The 22385-nt window shown below is 44.1% G+C and overlaps 1 protein-coding gene across 6 annotated transcripts in view; it reads right to left on the reverse strand.

Moving 5' to 3' along the window:
• ABCA1 (ATP binding cassette subfamily A member 1) overlaps positions 1-13929 on the reverse strand; it is a 96808-nt gene extending 82879 nt beyond the window's left edge. For 3 of the 6 annotated variants that reach the window (XM_030003575.2, XM_030003574.2, XM_030003573.2), the window contains exons 1-3: positions 13816-13929; positions 13391-13469; positions 11009-11048 (exon numbers count right to left, since the gene is read on the reverse strand). Coding sequence is in view for 1 of the 6 variants with exons in the window: in XM_041120669.1 (XP_040976603.1) it covers positions 11009-11048; positions 11563-11606 (84 nt within the window). In the remaining 5 variants the exon portion in view is untranslated. Of the gene's footprint in view, positions 1-11008; positions 11049-11562; positions 11664-13390; positions 13470-13815 lie in introns of those variants that run through there. The other 3 variants (XM_030003576.2, XM_041120668.1, XM_041120669.1) reach the window with 3 other exon arrangements.
• Between the last annotated feature and the right edge of the window lie 8456 nt (positions 13930-22385).

Below are 22385 nucleotides of genomic sequence, written 5' to 3' on the forward strand. Positions count from 1 at the left end.
TAATCACAGGGTAGCTGGTTTAATCCATGCCAGTGGAAATTCCAGACACTGATCCCTTGCAATTACAGTCAGTCCACAGGATCCAGAACACAGAAATACTCCTTTATAGAGGCTGTAGTGTTCACATTGCACTAGCAAACTGTAGTGAGATAAGGACACGTATTTGATCATCTAACACACCTCAGTTGATCAGCAGAAGCCTGTGCAGCCAGGAAGACTCAGCTGTGGCTGTCCGCTTGGACTCTAGCTCTCTGGAGTTCAGCTAAACTTTACTGGGAACAAAGCAAATGTTCTGGCCTTCAAATAAGGCCAGTTTGCCTGGATGCAAGTTTCAAATGAAGGAAAAATACTGACTTGTAAGGACTGTGCCTGAAGACTGAAAACCTGGCCCAGATACAGGCACTACCAGCTAAGTCCCTACATCAAACTAGGGGACAGGGCCTAACACTGGACTGATCACCAAGAGCACAAAACCTGAACTCAAAGCATGCCCAGTTGTTCTTCAAAGATATACTCTGCCCCAGTATGTGTTATAGACTGGGTAATACAGGTTTGTTGATGCCTAGAGCTGTCTCTGATTTTGATCCACACAGGCTGACATATTTGGTTCACTGCTGACACAAGTTAAGTAGCATCAGAAAATGCTCTGCAAACTAAGAATCTCAGAGGAAAATGGGTTAGCATCCTTTCAGATGTTCTTCCAGCTGACAATAGGCAAGAATTGTAAGCCAAAGATGCAGAAAACTGACAGATCCAACACTCCCAGCTGAGCTGGAGCTGAAGTCCATCTGTATCTCCACTTCAGACTGGTCAGTTAAGTTCAACATAGCTGGGAAATCCAACTTTCCATTTAGCACTGCAGTGCCAGAACACACACCTGCCACATAGTTCCCAATGTGGGCTTTTGTGCCTCACCTAAGTAAAATTTTGAGCCAACAGTAGGTATCAGTGATCACTCCTGACACTTACCCAGAACTGCCTAAAGCAGCAATACTCTGAAGAGTAAGAAAAGCTGCATGAATTCATCACCATAGCATAAGTTTTCTGTGATGTGAAGTACCACAGCTCTGCTGAAGAGAATGAGGACTTATATCTGCCAATACCGGACCCATCCTTTTAAAGTGCAATCTCTTGCTTTTATAAAGTGCTTACTCCGTGAAAGTAGGAAGAATTCCCTCAACTGCAACAAATACTGCAACTTAGTTGGAGAGGTCTTTGTGCAAGACATGCAATTTTCACATCCAATCTCTTCACTGTGTGAACACTGCAAGTTTTCCAGTAGAGGTAGGTACCAATATACAGTGATTTTAAGCCTAGAGGCATCAGGCTTACTCCTCTTCATCACCCAGAAATCTATTTTTGTCTAGCTCTGCTTCAGCATTTCTCCACATCTTCACCAACATACACAACAGAACTGCAAAATCTAGACTACATGGAGCACACCAGGGGAGACTCTAATTACCTAGAACTTCAGGGTAAACCTGGCAGCTGTCTAGTAACTCAGGTGCAAACTCAAACTGTGACCTCACCACAAATAAACAGGTATGATCAGAAGGAGCTGCCTTATAATCAAAACAAGTAATGCGTGTTTGGAATAACATGCTGAATCAAGGCATGTGCCCTGTGCAACATGTAGATACAGCAAAGAGCATTCAGTTAACCAGCCAGCCAAGAAAAGGTAAGGATTAAGAAGCCATTTTGTATTTAGCCAGCAAATAAACAGCAGGGATCCAGTATACAGAGGTCCTTGCATGCTCTACCAAGATGCCACTCAGAGTTGTGCACACTTAACATGCTGTTTGTCAGCTGTCTCAAGTTTTCCCAATTCCTTACAAAAAATACACAGGAGGGATCAAGTAAAAGATGTCTGAATACTTCCCCAGATCTTCTGATAAGAGTTTCCCCCCCAGTTTCTCCCTAGGGAAAAGCTTACCCTTACACAAGAGCTCGTTTAGTTTGCAGAATCACTGGACACAAGAGGATGGGCAGGAGGTGCAGAGAGCAATCTGCATGTACCTTCTGATACGGCCTGGGATTCCTGCTTTGCTCTTAGCAAAGTTCTAACGCCAGGTCAGGACCTTCTCTACCCAGCCAGACCAGCAGCCACAACACCCACCAGTACAATTAAAGCACAGGGGTCCACACAATTGTCCCCTGGTCTGCCTGCCTTTGCAGAAGGCTCCCTGCACATGACATTTCCCCCCACTGCAGAAACCCTGCAGAGCCTCCAGACCTACAGGGCTGCAATTCCATCTCAGTGTGCAATTCAGAAAATTACTCTTATGAGAAAGTTAGGCTACAAGGCAACCTCTGAAAATGCCGACGGTGAAATACATACTTTGACCAACCCTTTCTTTCTAGATCAGTGCTACCCACTACTTGGAAGTGGAATGGCTGCTGAGAAGTCCATTAGCTGGTATGCCAAGAGTCTCCAGCCCCAATCCATCTAAATACAAAGCAATGTATTTTTACAGCTGTAGATTTAAAGAGGAAAAAAGCTCAAGTGGCAGAGAATCAATTCCCCACCCCCATGCCTGGTGTCTGTACTAAGTAAACATAAAACAGCCTTCAAAAGCAGCTTTCTGCAAACAATGCAGCTGTTTGCTTTCTTTGGGGGACTAAAAAACCTTTCCCCTAGAGAAGAAATCACTATTTAGACAGGGAACAAAGCAAACTTATCAAACCTTATGAGACTGGAACATCTCAGGATTCTGGCAAGAGGCTATATAGACCCTTTATCTTCCCACCAATGACTTAAACCCAGTCCTGGTCAGCAGAGCTAGAAGCTTTTACTAGTTGACGAAGGTTCAGTGGCCTTCATGAAATCAGTTAAAAGGCTCTGTCCTGTTCCCTCAGTCAGATTTTCCACATCACAAAAGCTACCACCACTGGTGGCTCTCCATAGACCAAGCAGCCATAGAGAGTACCAACCTAGTATCTAGACATGATGCCCTTATGAAGGGGAAAAAGGCATTATTTGCTGGACACAGCCCAGGTTTGAGCTACCAGAACCAGTGCTGTTTCATTCCCACGAGCAGATGTGGTACAGTACTTCACACTTTCTGCCTCAGACAAAAAGTTGTACATCTGCTTAACTCCGATAGCTTTTGCCTACATACGTTATCAAGTCAAACAAGACCCACTTCGGAAGAAAAGGAGCAAGTAAAGCACAAACACCAGATTCCAGCAGAAATATAGTTCAATTTGGAAACGCTGAGAAATGTCTTGACATTTCATTTCCTTTAGGCAGTGTCAGGCTGCATATTGCGGAGCAAGCAATACCATGAGCCATGTCAACTCTGCAAAGCCCAGATCCAAGGTCAAAGTCCCCCAGTGCTTCATACGCTGTCAGTTGAGAGCAGGTCCCCATGAGGGCTGTGAACACCAAGGCAGGACAGAAGTGCCTCCCTCATGAACTGACCTTTTGACTCAAACAAGACAAACCATCAGAGAACTAGTGGCCTGGATGGGCATCTGGTTAACAGAGGTGCAGATTAAGCCAAGAGTCCAGGATTAAATCCACATCTGCCAAAGCAAGGTCTAGCGCCTTGCCCACTTCTCTGCAGAGCACCAGCATTTTGTTTCTTCCAGCATAGTAGCTACAACCAAAAGAATCACTCTTATACACCACATCCACTTTGTACAACCTATGACTGTGCAAGGCCATAAGAAGCTCTCAAGGCACAAGTATTTGGAGGACACCTTCACCATAACTTCCACAATTCCCAGAAAGTGAAAAGCACTTTGCACCTATACAACTTCAAATGAGACTAAAGGAGGAGGGAAAACAGTATTAATTCCAATTCTGTTGAGATTAGGCTAGATAAAGAGCAGCTGTGGGCAAATGCAAGCAATTTTTTATCCTGCTGCTAGACATCTAACTGCAGATAATATCCACAGCAGAAACAGCCAGTACATAAAGAATCAGAAGTAATGTCCCCTCTGTGATCAAAACAACTCACACTAAAGCTTGCAAAACCCATAGGAGCAAATCTGACATTCTCATCTCTAAAACTTTCAAGAAGTCAAAAAACTTATGGCATCTACTAGAGCTCTAGGAAAGAAGGGAAACTCTCACCCAAATAACGATAATTTTACAGGAATAGCAGTATTGCTCTTTTAAAGTAACCTTCTAACCCAAAGAGTCTGAACTAAGTTACAAAAAGGTGCCACAAAAAGCATTAGCAGCACAGAGTTCAAGCAACTCATCTGAGGCCACAAGCAAAGCAAAAGCAGAGATGAGAATACAACCACCAGATCCCACAAGTCTGTCTCCTGGTTTAAGCACTCCTAGACTCTGTAGCAATCACAAGCAATGCAGGATCAGCAGCAGGGGTGTGAGCTTTGAACCTACAGCCTGCTGCCTGGGACACAGGATCATTATCAGTGGAGCCACACTGACAACTAAAAGCAGGTCTTTCATAACCTCCCCACAGCGGACATTTCTCTCCCATTTGCCAAATGAGTATCAGACACCAAGTTTCCTATTCCATCTAAAAAGCCATTCAGTGAGAAGCGCTTTCCTCTTCAAAATCACCCAGGTCACATCACAGGGTTTACACCAACTCCTTCTTGCTAACAATGTGATTGGAGAGCTTATGGGTCAGCAAGCAAGAATTTAATTAGGACCACAAACAAAAATATTTGGGTGGCAATTCTTGGCAAGATCCTCAACTAGTTTACATCACTTTACACACACTGACTACTTGGCCTTAGGTTGGGTAGTAAACAGGTTCTGGCCTTGTTCTCCAGTGCTTACTAATACCGAAAGGAACTAGTACATTGCTTTTAGTATGGCCATCCATCTGCCCTCTAAATAACAATGATTTGTATGACAGACACACTTTAAGATCCACGTTCATGATAATCCACAACCAGTTTAACACATTTTCCCTCCTTGAAGAGCATGTCAAATTTTGTACAACTAATATTAAAGGACACTGCCAAAACATCAGGAAGCTGATTAAACAGTCTCATGGAATCCCTCTAGCTATCTGCCACCTCTGGTCCAGACAAGACTGAGACACATAGCATCTCACTCATCCACAGGATCCTTACAGCAGCATGCACACAGCTACAAAACACTGAATAAATGACCTCCCTTTGTTACCTAAGGGGGCCCAACCTCACAGAAGACTGGAGACAACTAGTGGAAAAGGACTCCTCCTTTTAGCACAGGCTGACAATAAAATACCTATTCACAACCTGCTTTAACTGCTGCTATTAAACCAACTAGTGACGTGACCCATGCCCAATACTAGGTCCTCCTTGCTCCACTAGGTACTACACAGAGAAGGGAGCCTGGATCTTGCTCTGGCAAAAGTCAGAACTAGTATAATGTCATGTTAGGGGCAGAAATCTGGCTTCCCAACTATTTAGGCAAAATGGCAAGGGATTTCTAAAGGTACCTAGCCTTGACACTATGACTGAGCAAATGGATTTTTCAATTTATGTGCTGGATTTATGTCTGAGCCTTTCTGAATGCTCCACTATGAACAGCCGAGCAGACGATCATTTTGAAAGACCTGGCCCAGAATTAACATAATGAGCACTGAAATCCCCTGCCCTAAACTCTTCAGAGCATCCATCTTGTTCTGTCAAAGCTGAACTCCTAAGATATACTTCTGGGCCACAGGTGGGCCCATCCCTACCAATCAGAAATAAACCATAGGGGACAGTTTCCCAAAGAATCAAGCACTAGCTTGCAAAGTACTCCATAATACAAATTGGACTACATTTTCTGAAGTCCTCAGTGCCTCCTTAGACATTCACACAAAGACCCATTTTCAGAAATGGCTGGTGTTTTATAAGCTTTCCTTGTGACACAACACAGCAAGCTGTTTTGAAAACCTATCCCAGGTCCCAGGGGAGCAATGTCTGCCTACCAGAATGACCACAATGACTGGTTCTTGTTACTTCTAGCATGCTCAAAAGGCTCCTTGGTGAAAACCAGCACAGCTCAAATGCAATGGAAGATGTCAAGCTTGCATGCGCCACAGCTGGACTGACCCAATGAAAAGCAAGTGCAAGAGACTGTGGAATGCACTTAGGCAAGAGGAATTGCTTAAATGTCAAGTATAACACTCAAGATGAAATGCAGTCATCTATTTTACAAAAAACCCAGCTTCCACTGGAAGGTTGCGAAATACATGAAGCATTTAAACTTTCAATATTACACTGAACGTCCCCTACTTTCCCCATACAAAAAAGCGCCAAAATCTAGTCCATTCTTCGGCAAAAACAAACACAGAAGCTGATTTGCTTTATCACGGCCAATGTCCAAAAATCCATAGTCCATATTAGCAGATATTTTTTTCTGGCTCTCAAAGAATGAGCTCTTCTCTAGTGGAATCTAGAAATAATAGAACATCCTGCTAAAATAACAATTGCAACATTTGAGCTCAATTCATGCCATTAAGCTTTGATCTCTGAGCAACTATACCATCGTCAGTACACAGTCCGCAAAAAGCTGTGTTACACAGCTTCAGTCACTTTTTCCAGCTGATGACGCATCCTGTTTAAGGACATTATCTTTGCAACTAGGAAAAAGGGTGAAGCATTTCACATTGCAAAAGGTAACTTTTCTGCTTGGAAGCAACCTCGAGGGGGAGAAGGAAGCAAGGGCTCCCTCAAGAAAGTCATCAGCCTGAACAAATTTTAGGAAAAGAAATCCATGAGCTCAGAGGGTGTTAGGACAGAAACACTTCTGATCACCATCCCTTCCACAGCACATCCTGGTCACTGAATCACTTTAGACAAAGCAGCCATAGACCTGGTTTAACAAAGTGTAACACTGGTAAGTGCTCCACAATCCTACTGCAGAGTGGCTGAAGCATCACTGGCATGCTTATATCTTCCACTGAACAAAGTTACCAAGCCTCGCAGCTTTGCCATCATGTTGGTAAGGATCTTTTTTGGAAAGGAGTGTCTTCTCCTACATCTTGTTTTTGTAACTTGCTTTTCATCTTAGACGACAAGGACACAAACTGTGCCCAGTACAAGATTAAACTGGAGTTTGAGATGTATGCCTGCCCTGTAACATCAAAAGAAACTTTACTGTTATTTTCTTCTTCATCTTTGCCATTTGGGCAGGTGTGGCACAGGGCAGCGAGCTGGGACCACTGCTAGAAAGCACATGCCAATCTTCCCCATTTTGCGTGATCCACAGATGCAACAGTTGTTCCACACGCTTCATATTCTTTAGCTCCATAAACCAGCATGTGTGTTCAGTAGCAGGGCAGAACACAACATGGCTTATACTGTAGAAAACATCCCAGTGGTGCCTTTGGGATTCACTGGCATAAAGAACAAGCTGTCTGTTAAGCTTGATATCTACACAACTGCACCACTACCTGTGGCATAGGTATAAGTAACAGCAGATGAAAAAAAAACATCCCTGAACTACACAGAAAAACATCAACCAAGAAAAAGTCTCTAGCACAATGAAAGGAAATGACATTTTGGAAAAAAAAGCAATAAACTGGCAAAGGCGGTATTTAGCAGCCATTGTCAGCTTGAGCAGAGTTTGATCTTTTAAAGCCTGCAACAAACAGGGCCACAACAAGACCTCAGCTCCCACATGGCTACCATCTAACCATATGGGTTTGGCAGCTAGTAATTCACTGAAATGATAAACAGATGTCCAAGTACTTTTGAAAGCAGTGACTGTCAGCTATGAGAAGGAATGAATTTCTGATCAACCTTGGTGACCGATACAGAGTTCAATAACCACTTATCTCTAAAGTTATTCATAGAAGAACATGAAAATAGTTGGCACACACAGTAAGAAGGATGCCCGTGTGCCTGCTGTGGCAGGTGTGGCACAGGGCAGCGAGCTGGGACCACTGCTAGAAAGCACATGCCAATCTTCCCCATTTTGCGTGATCCACAGATGCAACAGTTGTTCCACACACTTCGTATTCTTTAGCTCCAGCTGTACAACCCATAACCCCACTGCCGAAGCTTCAATCCTTAGGCTCAGCATGACAGTTAACAGACATGCAAAGCAAGCTAATGTTTGCCTATTTTAACATCATGCACAGATCTGAGAGAGGACGACAGAATTTGTTCATGTCCTAAGCTACATCTGATGCAGAAGGATTCACGACAGAGCTTCGTTAGTTTTCTCCAATAGTTTCAACGGACCAAGCACCGAGGTGAAGAGCTGTGGTCTACTCAATTTCAACCAAGACTCAGGACAGAGAACACTTCAGGTAAGCACAGAAGTGGCATGAAATGCCAAAATGAAAAGCAATGAGCTTGCAAAAGAGAAATATAACCAAAAGTTTTGCAAGTTTTTAATGCATATAGGATCCAAAACATACATTTTTTTCGCTGAGCTTAGGACATCCTTAACGGTGCTGAGAAAGTTCCACTGGGGCAGACAATCCAGTTGACTAAAATTATGTCTGGTTTTATACATAAACACAACTGGGAAGATAGATGTAGTGTTGTGGAATATTAAAACCGTGTCACAAGAGCTGGGAATGAAGCTCTGGAAGACATGGCAATCAGGAGAACAAAATAATAACTTGAGGAAAATAAGATCTGAAGAAATCTGAAAACAGGTGGTGCACAGGTGATGGTGTCAGTTTGCTAGAAGAAGGAAACAAGTTCAGATCTCTCCAAAGACAGTAGAAAAAATCCTATTGCTTACTTCAGGATGAGTATCTAAATATAGATTTGAGAGAGCTGGGAAACAAAGCAGTAAGAATTGCTACTCTGATTTAATAGGATAAAGAATCATTAAAATATCTAAAATGCTTTAAAACAAAGAAAATCAGATAATAAGCACATTGCTCATTGGTAGAACAAAACTACAAATGCAGGATCAATTTAGTTTATTAAATAGGAACATTTCATTTTGGGGAGGAGGAGATTTTGAACTCTGACTCTTGTACTGCTACCAGAATGAAACATCCATCTGTCCATGCTCAGAAAAGGTTGGTGCTGCTTTACTGTTTGGATGAGGAAACTTTGGCATTTTTTTAATCCATTCAAATTTGGTCCTAACTCTGCTTTTATGAGCAGCCATAGCCAAACTCTTGTTATGGGAGCGTAATTACAACACGGGCAAGAGGAAAAAGTCATCAACTGATCCCTAGAATATCAATATATTCCCCATGAATACAGCTCTCAGACAAAAGAACAAGTATGGTAATTTGCCTGTTTCTTCTGAAGGCACAAAAATTCACCTGGAAAAGCAGACACTACATCTGAAAACCTGGGACTTAAAGCCCGGTTGCTGACACTAGCAACACAGCCTACGGTCTCTAAAAAGATGTGTTACCTGCTGCAGGTGAGGGAAAAACACACTTTCACTTTTACCATGGAGAGTATAAACTTTTGTCACATCATTGTTGTAACAATGGCAAAAGCAGGTAAGATGAATCGGGCAAGTCATCACGAGAAGATGGGTGCACGTGCTGGGAACCAGGTTCTCTTGGTCCCTAGTCCTGCTCTTGCCACCTACACCACCACCACTGCTGCTGCTCTGACACCCTCCACATGGCTTAATTTTGGCTTTTACTAAGCTAACAACCATGAATGCTATTGAATATTAGTTGCACAGTTTGCTTGCCTGCTCCCGGTAACAACCATTCACTCGGAAATGGGCTAGTAAAACTGCAGATTGCTTCAGGGAGCCAAGCTAGTAGGGTGGTAACAGGTTTTGGCCACCTCTATCTTCCACATAGCCCTGCCTACTATTTGCTAAAAAGGAAACCAGACCTCCAGAACGATCTCTGAACTGTGTGGTCAGAGGCTGTGACTATGTTTGCTCTTTCCCGGAGAATGACCTTGCTATCTAGCCCAAACCAGAACAGTATTGGGAAGGCTCTTTTGCTCTCCTTTTCATATCCAATACCAATTATTCCATAACAAAGTTAGCATAATGCAAACCGATTTCATTGCATTAGAGCTCTGCTAAGCAACACTCCTCCAGAAAATAACAGAAGAGGAAAAAGGTCAGCTTGTATGTGGATTTTTATGCCATTCAAACTAATGCACATTCTTATTATCTATGATCAACCTTTTTCACTAATAACCCCATGAATAAAGATCTGAATGCTCCCATTTTTCCTACAGTGTTAGCCTCTTGTGTCAGGAAAGCTGCATCAACAGTTTTCCATCCTACTCTGTCTCACTCTCAGTCCTTGAGGCAAGCTCACATGCTTTTTCCCCTCAATGACAAATGCTAAAAAAGACAGGACTGGCTTTGCTGCCACCTATTTCAAAGAAACAGACACAAAAAAAAATAGAGAACAGGGTACTCCAGTCAGTAGTTCAAATCATGGTAATTCTTCTAAGTTACTCTGTATGACTTTTGTACGACCAATAGAAATATAAGACATGCAGCTACAGAATATGAAATATTTTAACTTTTTTGTGGTGAGCATCTTTTGAACACTACACATAAGAGTCCTACCATGGTATTTTTAATCTATACTCTTAGTATCAGTAATTGCAGATGTGCATGCCTGTTAACTACACAGAAAGCTTTCAAGCATTCAGGATTCAAATCCTCAGCCAGCATAAAAAGGAGGCAATCTCAGAGAGTGAATTTCTACCATGTCAGACCTGGAGAAAGTGGGTAGAGTGCATAGCTTCCTCAGATGAATAAGGCAAATGTGCCATATATATAAAATATGTTTTACTAAACAGTAGGTCCCAACACTAGCCCCTCTCACAGCAGGAGTCATCAATAATAACCAGCCTACTAGAAACATGCTGGTGTTTGGTCAGCCATGGCCTCTGGACTTATTTCAGGATTTGGTGTGTTGCCCAGCCTAGGAGACCCATATAAACACGAAGGGTGCTTGCTCCGAGGTTACTTAAACAAAGTGGTAGTCTGGTTCCCTTTCTGCTCTGCTCCTGTCATCATCTTTGTGCTGGCACCAGTGCTCACAAAGCCATGAGAAGACTCTGCACATAGGATGCTGGGAAAAAAAAAAAATATATAAAAAAATTCACCAAGCAAAGAGAAGAGAGTTTGTTCTCAATTACTCACCCTGGGTTGGTGAACTCCAGTGCCAGCACGGAGGATGAAACTGATAGGGAGAGAAAAGAGAATGGGCAGTCAGGGGAAAATGAAGGAGGTCCATTACTAGTTCACTAGCAACCTTCAATTACTCTGGTTTAAAGTTCTGAAGAAACCACACCCTAAGAAATATCATGCCTGCATGGTGCAACACATGTGATAAACACTAGCACAGCTGATCACATCTGGTCACCAATGGGTGAGTTCAGTACCAATCCTCCTCCTGCTGTCTCTGTGGGTCTAACTCTGCCAGGTGAACTCACTGGCAAGACAACAGGCTTGCAGAGATGAAGGCAAGGGAAGACTTGCTTTCTGAATTGTGTGTATTATGCTTAACACATGAGAATGCTTCAGCCCAGAATCTGCTTGGAAGGTAGGTCCACAGCTGCTTTCTTCAAGTCACTGAGGCTTATTCCTGAATCACAGCAGACTGTTTTACCCTCACACAGCTGGGGGAAGTTCAGCCTAAGGAATGCTAGAGAAAAGGCTACTCCTGGAACAAAGGCCAAAATAATTTTACTGACCTTTTTTTAAACTCATGGCATTTCATCCTCTGTAGTTCCAGCATTTCACCAGGAGCCACTCTTATATACACCGTGACGGCAGATGTCGAATTTGGTTCCAGACCAAGTCTCTGCTCACACCAATAGCACTGAGCTACACTTGGTTTTGAAAACAAATTTAGCATTACAAAGAGGGTTTGCCAGCAGCTGCCTGTGGCAAACTGATTTATAAACATGCCTCAATCTCACTGGGTAGAGAGATCATTTAGAAACTTTCAGCATACCTGCTTGCACTGCTATGCAGCTATATTCAGAGGAAATTTGGATTTGATATTCAAAAGACTACCATGACTCCTGCAAATGCCAAAATCTTACATATAGCTGCACCTGAGGTGTTTGTTTCACATAAATATCATATGGCTAAGTGTACTTCAGCAGCAACTTAATAGGGGAAAGTTATTGTGCATGGTTGGGCCTAGCTGCTTGATTATTACACTCTAACCCCAGATGACGGCAATTGTGATCTCTTGCAACCCAGAGACCAGCAGGTATCTCCTCAGAACACCTACAGCAAGCATGAAAGAGCATCAATTTTTATTATATTTGAAAGCTAGGCATTCTCAACTTAACAGGTTCAAATTAAATTCTACCGTATAGCTCTTCTGTTCCATGCTACCAAACTTTTACCCACTTTTTTAAGAGCTGACTTCTAATTCTTACCATAATCAGCCCTACCAAATTATGATTACATAAGAAACAAGGTGCTCCATGTCATGAGTAAAGGCATCAGACTCCTGCCCTTACTTGTCAAGACCATACCAGATACAGACTGTATCAGACCACTCTTACATAAATTAAAATTCACATTTGCACAATGAATTGCGAAGACCCACCAACAGCATTTATATCTGTTAATGCCAGTAATACACTGCAGAGTCCCAGGTAGCACCCATTTAGCTTAATAGCCTACATCACAGAATCACACACTGATCTGTGCTATGGGAAACACATTGGCACACATTGCCATTTCCACTTGTTAGGGAGGCAAGCGGTGCCATAAGGGCCAAGTACAAAAAGTATTTGCACTGAATGTTTACTACCATGACCCCCTTTCAAAACTGAGCAAGCCTGCTCCATTACAAAAGCCTTTCAACAGCAAGCTTGACCATCTGTTGTTAACAGAACATGCCCAAGACATGGTTGTTCTCTGGAGTACAAACACCAACTCATTTTCAAAGGTACCTCCAAAATGAATTTTGATGGGTTAATCCATATCAGTAATTTTCAAGGAAGTCCAACTCATCTTTAGGTTTCAATTTAGCATGCTTACAAGTATGTAAGCACATGTTTACATCCCTCTGGCTTCAGTAAGGTCTATGCCAACACACTGAAGATCAACTTTGATCCTCCAAGTAAGTTATTTGTACAACCTGAAAATCTCCAAGGCCAACAGCTGGGGTAAAGAGGGGAGAGGGGGGCACTCCTGTTTAAAACCGGCAAAAGTACTGTTTAATACAAACTTTCAATTTAGAATTGCAGGATCTTTCCTGACACATTTTACGCATCTGGGCAGCTGTGCACCTCCAGAGCTAAGCAGCAGTATTTTGTAACAGGCTGATGATAGGCTGTAATGTAGCAGTCCTGACTTAACAACAGTCTGGCAGGCTGAAGCAAGATATGTTGCATGCAACTGAACCTCCTGCCAGTCACAAAAGCGTCCGGATCGATCTTTTATTTTTACGCTTCCCCTCAACCCAAGGCCCTCCCCTCCCCTCACCCTCCGCGACTTTATAGGATTCACGTAGGAGTGAAGGGGATGAAAACCCTCCCGTTATCTTCTCGCACCCACCGGGGCTGGAAGAGGCGGCGGTAAGGTGAGCCACCCTACACAAGCGCTGCCAAGTCTGAGTCGCCTCACTCAGGATAAGCTAAAATAAAATAATTGTAAAAAAAAAAAATAAGCACACACCGAAAAAAAAAAAAACCCAACCCAACGAAAACCCCACTATTAGCCCCTTCCCGATCCCCCACTACCCCCTAAGCTGTCCTCCGAGCCACGCTCCTGACACGCTGGGCACAGCGAGCGGCACCACGCCAGAGAACAAAACCAAAACAACAACAACCAAAAAAAAAACCCCAAAACAACCCCAATCAAAACAAAAAACCCACCCCACTTATTTGCTTTCTTCCTCTCGCTTTACGCCGCCTGCTCCGGGCGGAGCGGGGACAAGCGAGGAAGCCCCCCCCCCGGCAGCCGCCGCCACCGCCGCCTACCTCCCCGGGCGGTAGCAGCCGCCGTCGGTCCCGCGGGGAGCCGAGCCGGCCGAGCCGAGCCGCCGCTCCGCGCTGGCCGCTCCGCTCCGCTTCGCTTCACTCTACCCTGCCCTGCCCTGCCCTGCTCGGCTCTGCTCCGCTCCGCTCCCGGCGCCGGCCCCGCTGCCGGCCACCCGCGCCCCGCCGCCCCTCTTATAGGCGGCGCGGAGCGGCCGGCGGCGGGCCCGCCCCTTCCAGCGCCGGGGCCGCCCAGCAGCCTGCTGTTCCCCTTCCCTCTGGTGTCTTCTCTCCTTTTTCTCTTTTCTTTTTCCTCTTTCCCGCCTTCTTTTTTCCTCTCTCTTTTTCTCTCCCCCTCCCCCTCTTTTTTTTTATGTTTTTATTTTTACCTTTGCCCTCCGCCGCGGCTGCTTGGCGGGGGGGGGGGACGGGACGACACGACACGGGGCCGCGGCGATTTGCATGTAGGCGGGCACACTGCAGCCAAAACCAAACTGCGGGGCTGTGTATGTCCGTGTCGTGTGTGGCGTCCCCCCGTGCGTCCCCCCCGGCCGGAGATGGGTGGCGTGGGCTAGCTGCCTTGCTTTTTTGCGAAACTCCGCGCTCCCAGGTGCGTGAGAAGCATCCCAGCCCCTCGCGTCCGGCTCCCACGCCTGCCCCCCGGCCGGCCCCTGGGCAGCAAGAGCAGAAACCCGGGCACTGAGTCACTCGCGAGGTCACCGTGCTCCCACCGCCCTCCGCTCCACACTCGCTCCGCTCCCCGCACCCTCGGAGCGGAGCCGGTACCAGTTGGGCACAGGTACCTCCTCGGCTGTACCAAGAGCGCTGGCCTGGCAAGAATCAGTCAGAAATAATAACCAACTTCAACCGGACCAGAATTTGTCCTCCATGTCACTTACGGTAAGGAAAAGGCAAGGACCTGTGAGAGCTAACACTTTGGTACTTCTCCATAAATCAGGATGAATTCAGTTGTGTCAGTTCCCAGAGAAATTAACAACCATTCACAAACCTTAAAAAAAAATAAAATAATCTCAATTTAAAGGTTCACAGTGCCCAACCTGCCTTGCTCCAAACACAAAATCCGTAAATGGTAGTGTGTTTTAGCTACCTGAGAAATAGGCTGTGTTATTGATCTCAGCAATTATTAAATTCTCAGATGCTGAGGGTGTCACAGTCCCTCGTCCTCCCAAATGGGCTCCTCCCCTAGAAACATCACCCATAGTGCAACCCCTTCCCCATTTTTTGCTTGTTACACGGCAGGAGCACTTAAAAACACCGCAGTGCAATCTGTGAAAGTGTAACATTGCATTTTCAATGCATAAAATGCTCTGTGAATGAAAACAAGTAACACACAAAAGGCAGGCATCTAAATTATGGTTCCCTCTGCAGACATAATGCACTGCCATTGCTCTTCTGCAGTGAAGTGGCTGATGTTATCATTCCTGCTGTTAATGCTTTGCCTTATTATGAGCAATCTGGATGATACATGGTTACTGAGGGAACTGTATCTGCAGGTTTCCGGACTTGTATTTTGATGCGCAGCCTACCACCATTATATTTCTTCAAGTGGCATAGAAACACAAATACCTGAAAGCAAACTCCGGAGAGCTCGGACTGATGGTAATCTGAAATAATACTATGCACTGGAGTCTCATAGATAGCAGTAAATATTCAAATTAATAACGCAGACCCTTCTACACTGAATAAAAGCTGACACATTCATTTCAGCAGTGACCCAAGCTCCTTCCCTCAGCCACCATCTCACAGAGGGGCTCAGGGCTGGACAAAATAAAAAAGCTCCTGGTTCTGATGTTGGTTTCCCCAGTGTAGTTGCTACATAACTTCACTGACTTAAACTTCACTCTGTTTGTACCTTCATCTGGTTGTGAAACTGAAATAAAAAATGGCTCTTTAATATATAAATGCAGCTGTGTGTTTTTCACCGTATACTAGAGCCTTCCATCTTTACACATTTCCAAACATTTACTGGATCATAATTTCAAATTCTAAAATAAATAATTTCAGCATGTTTACTCAGAACACAGGGAGAACGAGTACATTTAGTTTACTGTCAGCAGAGTGTTATGGCTCATCCCACGTAGTACAGAGTTTGAAAGAGAGTGGGTATACTGCATAGGGTATTCAAAAGAAGTGACCTGACATGAGTGGAAACAGTGCTACATCAATACCAAATAGCAAGGTGAAAATTGCCCTGCTACTGGTGCCTCCTTAAACCAGGTTCCTCTAAGGAAAAGTGTGGGTTTTTTCAGTATTGTCAGAAGGCTGGATTTTTTAAATTCTGGAAATCGGTACCTGTGCCAACTGTTAAAGCATTTGGACAACATTTTCCAATTAAATAGCTAATATACAGCTGTTCATGAGAAGCAAATGGAGCATTTAATTTAGTTTGCTCCATTAAAATACCTGTAGGATGGTAGGAAATCTTTGTGCACCACTGGACAGCATTTCTCCGCTTTTGGATTCTCCTGGTTGCATGACAGCGGCATCAGGTCACTGAGAGACAAGCGCTGACAAATGGTACAAGACGGATGACAAGGGAAGGGGGCACGGTCAGATCCAATGGCTAGGCTGTACAAACACAAAGTCAATAGCCATGCTGGAATAGTTTCTAAGAATAACACTGACTATACTTTTACTTGGGTGGCTTGAGTTTTCAGAGTGGATGAGCACATGGGGCTCCTAGAGATTTCTCAGAGACATTTGTACCTTTGAAGTCTTACATCCAGAGCAAACACTATGTTGGCTTTTGTGTCCTGTGGAAAGCGCGACAGGTCTTTGCAGGCACAGCAGTCTCAGTCAGGGAATTCTGCTTAATTTATTGCCACTTCACACAAAACTTCAACTACTGATTCAGGTACTGAGGGGAAAAAAAGAAGACATAAACAGTTGAACACTTCAGGAAAGACCTTTTCTCCCTCCCCAAGCTCAGCTCCAGTTAACCACCTCTTCCACCCCCTTCCTAGCCTCAACATCCCTCACTTTCAATAGGTGTTATGCTCAGTCCCTCCCAATGCCTTCTGTGAGGCACTGGGCAATGTGGAAAGTTTGGGTCAGCATGTAATGGCTTCTTTCTGCTGTTCCTTGCTTCTTACTAACTGTCCTCCACTGCTCCTTGACTCTTACTGTTCCTCTTCTTCACAGTGGGTCCTCCATGGGCCACAGTCCCTCCAGGAATGCCCCTGCTCTGGCATGGGTCCTCCATGGGCCACAGTTCCCTCCAGGGTGTTCCTGCTCCGGCATGGAGTGCCTCCCTCCAAGACTGTGTCTCTCCCTTCCATGTGTCTCCTCCACTTCCTCCTCCTCCATCTCCTCATGTCTCCTCCAGTGTCTCCTGCCTTAGAGGCTGCTGCTCTTTCTTAAATACATCAGAGCAGAGGTGCCATGTGCTGCTCTCATTAGTTGAGGTTTTGGCATCCGGTGGGTTGTTTTCATCCCTTTCAAAGCTGGCTGAAAGCGGCTGTGACTGGCACAGTGGAGTTCACGCCCTCCTCCCTTGCAGCCCCCTGCTACTAAAAGCCTGCTGGTTGTGCCCAATACACAGTTCCCATCACATGCACTTTCAGATTAGACCTGATCCTTTCTTCTTTTCCAAAGGCTAGTCTTCTCCTTCAACCTGTTCCCTCACCACAAGGTCCTTTTGCAAGTAAGAACAAGCAGCCCACACTAGGGTCCAAGGCTGGGTGCAAGGGAAGAGCTGCGGAGCTGCAAAGGGCCTGTAGCTACGCCAGTTACTGAGAGGTCAGAAGTCATGTAAACTGCTGTTCATGGAAAAGACGTTATGTAGTGGAATGAAGGGGTGGAACTGAAAATAGGAAAACACGCTGTGTTCTTGCTGAGGAAGAAGTTGTTTCTTCGTACTTGTAACTTCTACAAGCTAGAACTCAACCATTGTCGAGCCTCCAAGATTGATGGCTCCTAAGGTCAGGATACTTTGACAAGACTGTGGGCTTAGTCAAGCACATCAAGAAATGCCTTGTATAAACTGAAGAGGTCTAAGACAGGTTGCAGCAATAAAGCAAGCCACAGTTTAATACACCTTTTGCAGTCAGCTGTTGAAGTATTTCATCTGGAAATCCAAGCTCTTTTTAACCCTAGATGACCTAGTTTGGACTAAGTTCAGGAAGCAGGAAAGATAGCAGATTAGTAATACTTCTATTTAGAAAATCACCTTTCAAAGAGCTTTGCTTACCTCTTTTCTATTATTTGACAGCTTTGTAGCACAACCATAGCTTCAAGATTCCTCACTATTGTATCTTGGGGTACACACTGAAGGTTAAGCTGCATTTTAAGCATCTGCTCTGTCTTGTTTTACTTTCCCTTGATTTGAAGTATCTGAGTCAGAGGATGGTGACAGCTTTCACAAGGTATTCCTGGAAGGAGTTTCCTAACTTTTAGTAAGAAATAATTGCATTATTATTTTATAGCAACATAAGCTTTCACTGAGCATTCTAGCTTCAATTTGTGTTTCCTAACATGGGAGTTAGTCACTCCAGCCTGGTTTACAGCCTAGTGAGTACAAGTGACTGCATCATGCTGTTTACTGCAACCTGCCATGCTCACTTTTCTTCCCATCCTTCTATTTACAGAAAAACAGGTAACAGGCTGTTTAGTTGTTCCACCTGGAGAGAAACAGAAGCACTGGCTAAGGTTTAAATATCCCTACATCCTCCACTGTGCCCTGCAGTGGGGAACCTTTGAAGCGCTTATCTGTGCCATGTGAAGAAGTGAATCTGGGAAGTTACTGCCCTCGAATCAGAGAATATTGCAGGCCTGTCCCAGTGCCTGCTCGTAGCAAAAGAGCTTGCTCTCATCCTCTCCATCTTTCTATATAAATGTAGGCCTCAAACTGGCTGCAGTCATTAATAAGACGCTTCTATGTCCTTTAAACAAAATATATTGAAGCTTAGATATGAGCAAGCCACGATTTAAGCAGTTATGGCTAACATTTCTTAATGTAACATACGTCGTGTTTAAGAAGGGTGATTTAAAAGCCATCTCTCATGAGGGTTAGTTGCCAAATGGCTGCTGTTATTTTAAGAATAGAGCCCATTGCCATGAGCTTAGCCTTGTAATTTCTCACAAACACTTAACATTAAATATAAGCAAAATTACATCTGCAGTTACCTATATACAACAAGGTGCTGTGAAGCTCACTGTTAACAAAATTACTACATTCTGGATGTAAAATATACATGCAGCCAAATACTTCGGTGGGAAAAACTCTTCAACTTTGCCAGAAATAGGCTGATTTTCCCAACCATGGATCTAACCTATAGTTTGAAGAACAAAGAAAATATGTAGAGTCGCCAACTAAAATACTGGAAGCTTATGTAAGGTAGCAATTTTAATTTTATGTTAAGTTTCTTCCTTTCTTAGATTCCCCAGAGGTATACTTTATAATGGCATGCAGCATGAATGTATTTTTATGTTAACATTTCAACCTTCCTCTGTGCAATTGTCTGTCTTTCAAAAACTAGCCCAAACCAGGACTCCTGCAGAAATATTTCAGTGTACATTACATGTGCATTGCCAGACAACTTTTATAGGGATAGACTGGCCTGCACGAGTCAGGGTTTCTGTGCAAGAAATGTGATTGGATGGATAGCTATGCAGAATGTAAAAGTTCAATGTGAACAAAGTCCATGCTTTAAAAATTCTGCACTTCATCTACCATGATAAATGTTCATGCTAGTAACAAGCCCAGTGCTTGGAACAAGGAAACAAAAATTCATCACAAAACAGAAGTGTAGTAGACACAGAACACGATCAAATGCAAAGAAAGCCAAATAAACGGATGCAATGTGGTTTTATCTAACCTCAGTTTGGATGGGCAAATCTTCACTGGTGTAAAATGGACAAACCAGGATGTAAACTTCACTAACTTAGCCCTTGAGATGCGAGTTAAAATGGTCAATTCCCCAAATTTCCTTGTGGCCATCCAAATGTCATTTCACATCAGCTGCAGCGTTCCAGTTCCTTAAACAATTCTTTAATACAGATCAAAATTTGACTGTTTAAGATCCTTACTCACTCAGTCCTCACAAAACCCAATGCAACTTTTGCCTGAATAAGGACTCCTACATTGGGCTCTTTACTACAAAAGCTTCACCCTACATAGAGAGCATGTATTTGAGTAGCTCCATTAAGTCAGTGGAGATGTGTGCTTGGGAATTTGACTGCACATGCTGACAGTGCCCCCTCTAAATTTTAACAAAGTCCATCCCTGATTAACAAATCTTCTCTCACCCACAGTTCTAGAGCTGTAGACAACACGGTTTAGTGCAAATCTTAGTGGCAAGGGGATCGGTTTTAGGAAGTGATGTTTTTCCTTCACTAGATAATGACACTCAAGAAGGGAAGGAAATGCACTGTCAAGTGTTCAAAACCAGCCTGTGAATCAGAAGGAAAGAGAGGAGGGGACTACTCCATAACTGTACAGCCTGCTTCAGTGCCAGCATGACCAGAGGGCATGGAGGAAAGTATGCTATCCCTTGCCTCCGATCTCAGCAGAATAGTTACACTCAGAGCAAGCCATCCTCAGGCCCTGGAAGGTTTTATTTACCTAACCTCACTGCAATACACAGGTCAGTGAGCCCCTTGGCCTCCACCCAAGCAAAGGTGTGCTTTTAGGTTCTTCAGCCTCACAGCAGCTTCCTCCAGCGCAGAGCTGGAAGACTCAGTCCTTCTGACAACGTCCCCACATCTATGACAAGGGAGGATACAGGCCTGTTGCCTGCCATGAACTACAGTGCCCTTAAAGAATTACATTTTTTTTGTTGTTGTAGTCAGAACCATTTCCTCTTCTTTTCCCATCCCTGGCCTCTGCTGAGCTCATGAGTACTCCACATTACTGAGCTTTTGTGTGTCCATGCCATCCTACAAGGACTTGCTTTCCAGGAGGCAAGAAACACCTCTTACACTTCCTTCTCCAGGAGTGACTTTTTCCAGAGACAGCACTGAGACCAGGTTTTGCTTTTGTTCTCTTTATACAGCTGAAGAAGCACCTTCTGCAAGTGAGCTTTAAAGGTGTCTCTTCAAGTCTTGCGTTTCCCCGGACATCAAGACAAATGCGTTCTGCAGAATGAAGGATCTCTGATCAACCCCAAGTCTTTCCAGAGCTGCTCAGAATTGCCTGGTGATTTCCACACTTAACAGACACTGCAGTCTGCTCTGTAGAGCCTAACTTGTTCTCCTATGACTAGGTTGTTCAGTTTGGGGTTTGCTTTGTGCTATGCTTTTACATAAAAACCCAGGCAGCTTTTGAGTTCTGCCAGCTGTAACATTTTGCCTTGCTGAAACAGCTTCGCTTTCTGAATGTTTCCACCTCTTTTATCAAGGCAGCAGATTTGACCTCTACATTCTTTAGCTGCTTGCAGGCATCCGGGGCTGGATCTAGGGTGTAGCCAGCTTGCTCTGCAGACACAATCCCCTTCTTGGCTCCAATATGGGCCAGTTCCTGCTTCTGTTCATTTTGTCTTAATCTGAAGAACAGGTATCTCCCTGTGCCTGTTAATTATCTCCCCAGCATCTGCAGCAAGAGGACACAGTTGAGTTTACTTCTCAGGTGCTCCTCCATCCCCCCTGTCCATTACTGTGTGATCTCATCAGGTAGTTGGAGAGACTAATCCCATTACTGCAAATCCTGTCTTGCCTCCAGTGTTGGTGCCAGAGGCTGTGCAGCCACTGGTCAGCATATCAGCAATCTTCCTGGGGATTCAATGGACTCACAAGCTATTGCACATTTCCACAGAGGCTCCAGTCCCTAAGCTATGTCCTTCCTTACCATTCTTGGCCGGTTTTCCTCTTTATCCCCATGTGGCATGCCCAAGTGTGAAATGCTGTCGCTTCATTGTCCAGCATCAAAACTCACTGACATCAGTATCTAGACCCTTTCTCTCTGTCGGAAGAGGTTCTTTCTGTTTCTCTTCAGCTTAGAGGACCTCCCTCTCACTTTGATGCTTCTGCTTCAGCATATTCCCATCTGCACCTGTAGCAAGAATATTGTAACATTTTGGAGGCCCAGTACTTTTCGAGAAGGACAAGACAATCAACCTCCATTTCTCTGTTCTCAAGTCTTCACACAGTCATTCTATCCTGCTGTACTTGCTCGTGGTCATGCTAGCCAGACCCTCCACAAAAACTAGTAATTCTGGGGCTTCTTATTTCTCCTATTAGCTGTTTCCTCCATTTCTTAGGCCTCAGAATATTGCACATAACTGTACAGGAGTTAGCTAGCTTTACTGACTCTACTACCTTATACGGAACAAAACATTCTGTTCATTTTTCCTCCCAAGTCAGGATCCACTAGATCAGGCCTCTCCTTGGCAGCCAATAAAATATTTTCTTTTCCTTGAGAAAAGCAATGTCTTCAGCATTAGCCCCATCAGAATTACAGAGCAATGAGATATCCGTTTGTGTTGTTTTTCTTGATAGCTGTAAAAACTTGTCCACTTTCTTATCGTACACTGAGGAAAGAATTTTATTACAATTGCTGTATCCTGTGATCTCTGTCCAGGCTTCCTCCCTAAGCTGTTCATCAGTGTTGACTTTCA

Source organism: Aquila chrysaetos, chromosome Z (assembly GCF_900496995.4).
Source record: "Aquila chrysaetos chrysaetos chromosome Z, bAquChr1.4, whole genome shotgun sequence".
Lineage (NCBI taxonomy): Eukaryota > Metazoa > Chordata > Aves > Accipitriformes > Accipitridae > Aquila > Aquila chrysaetos.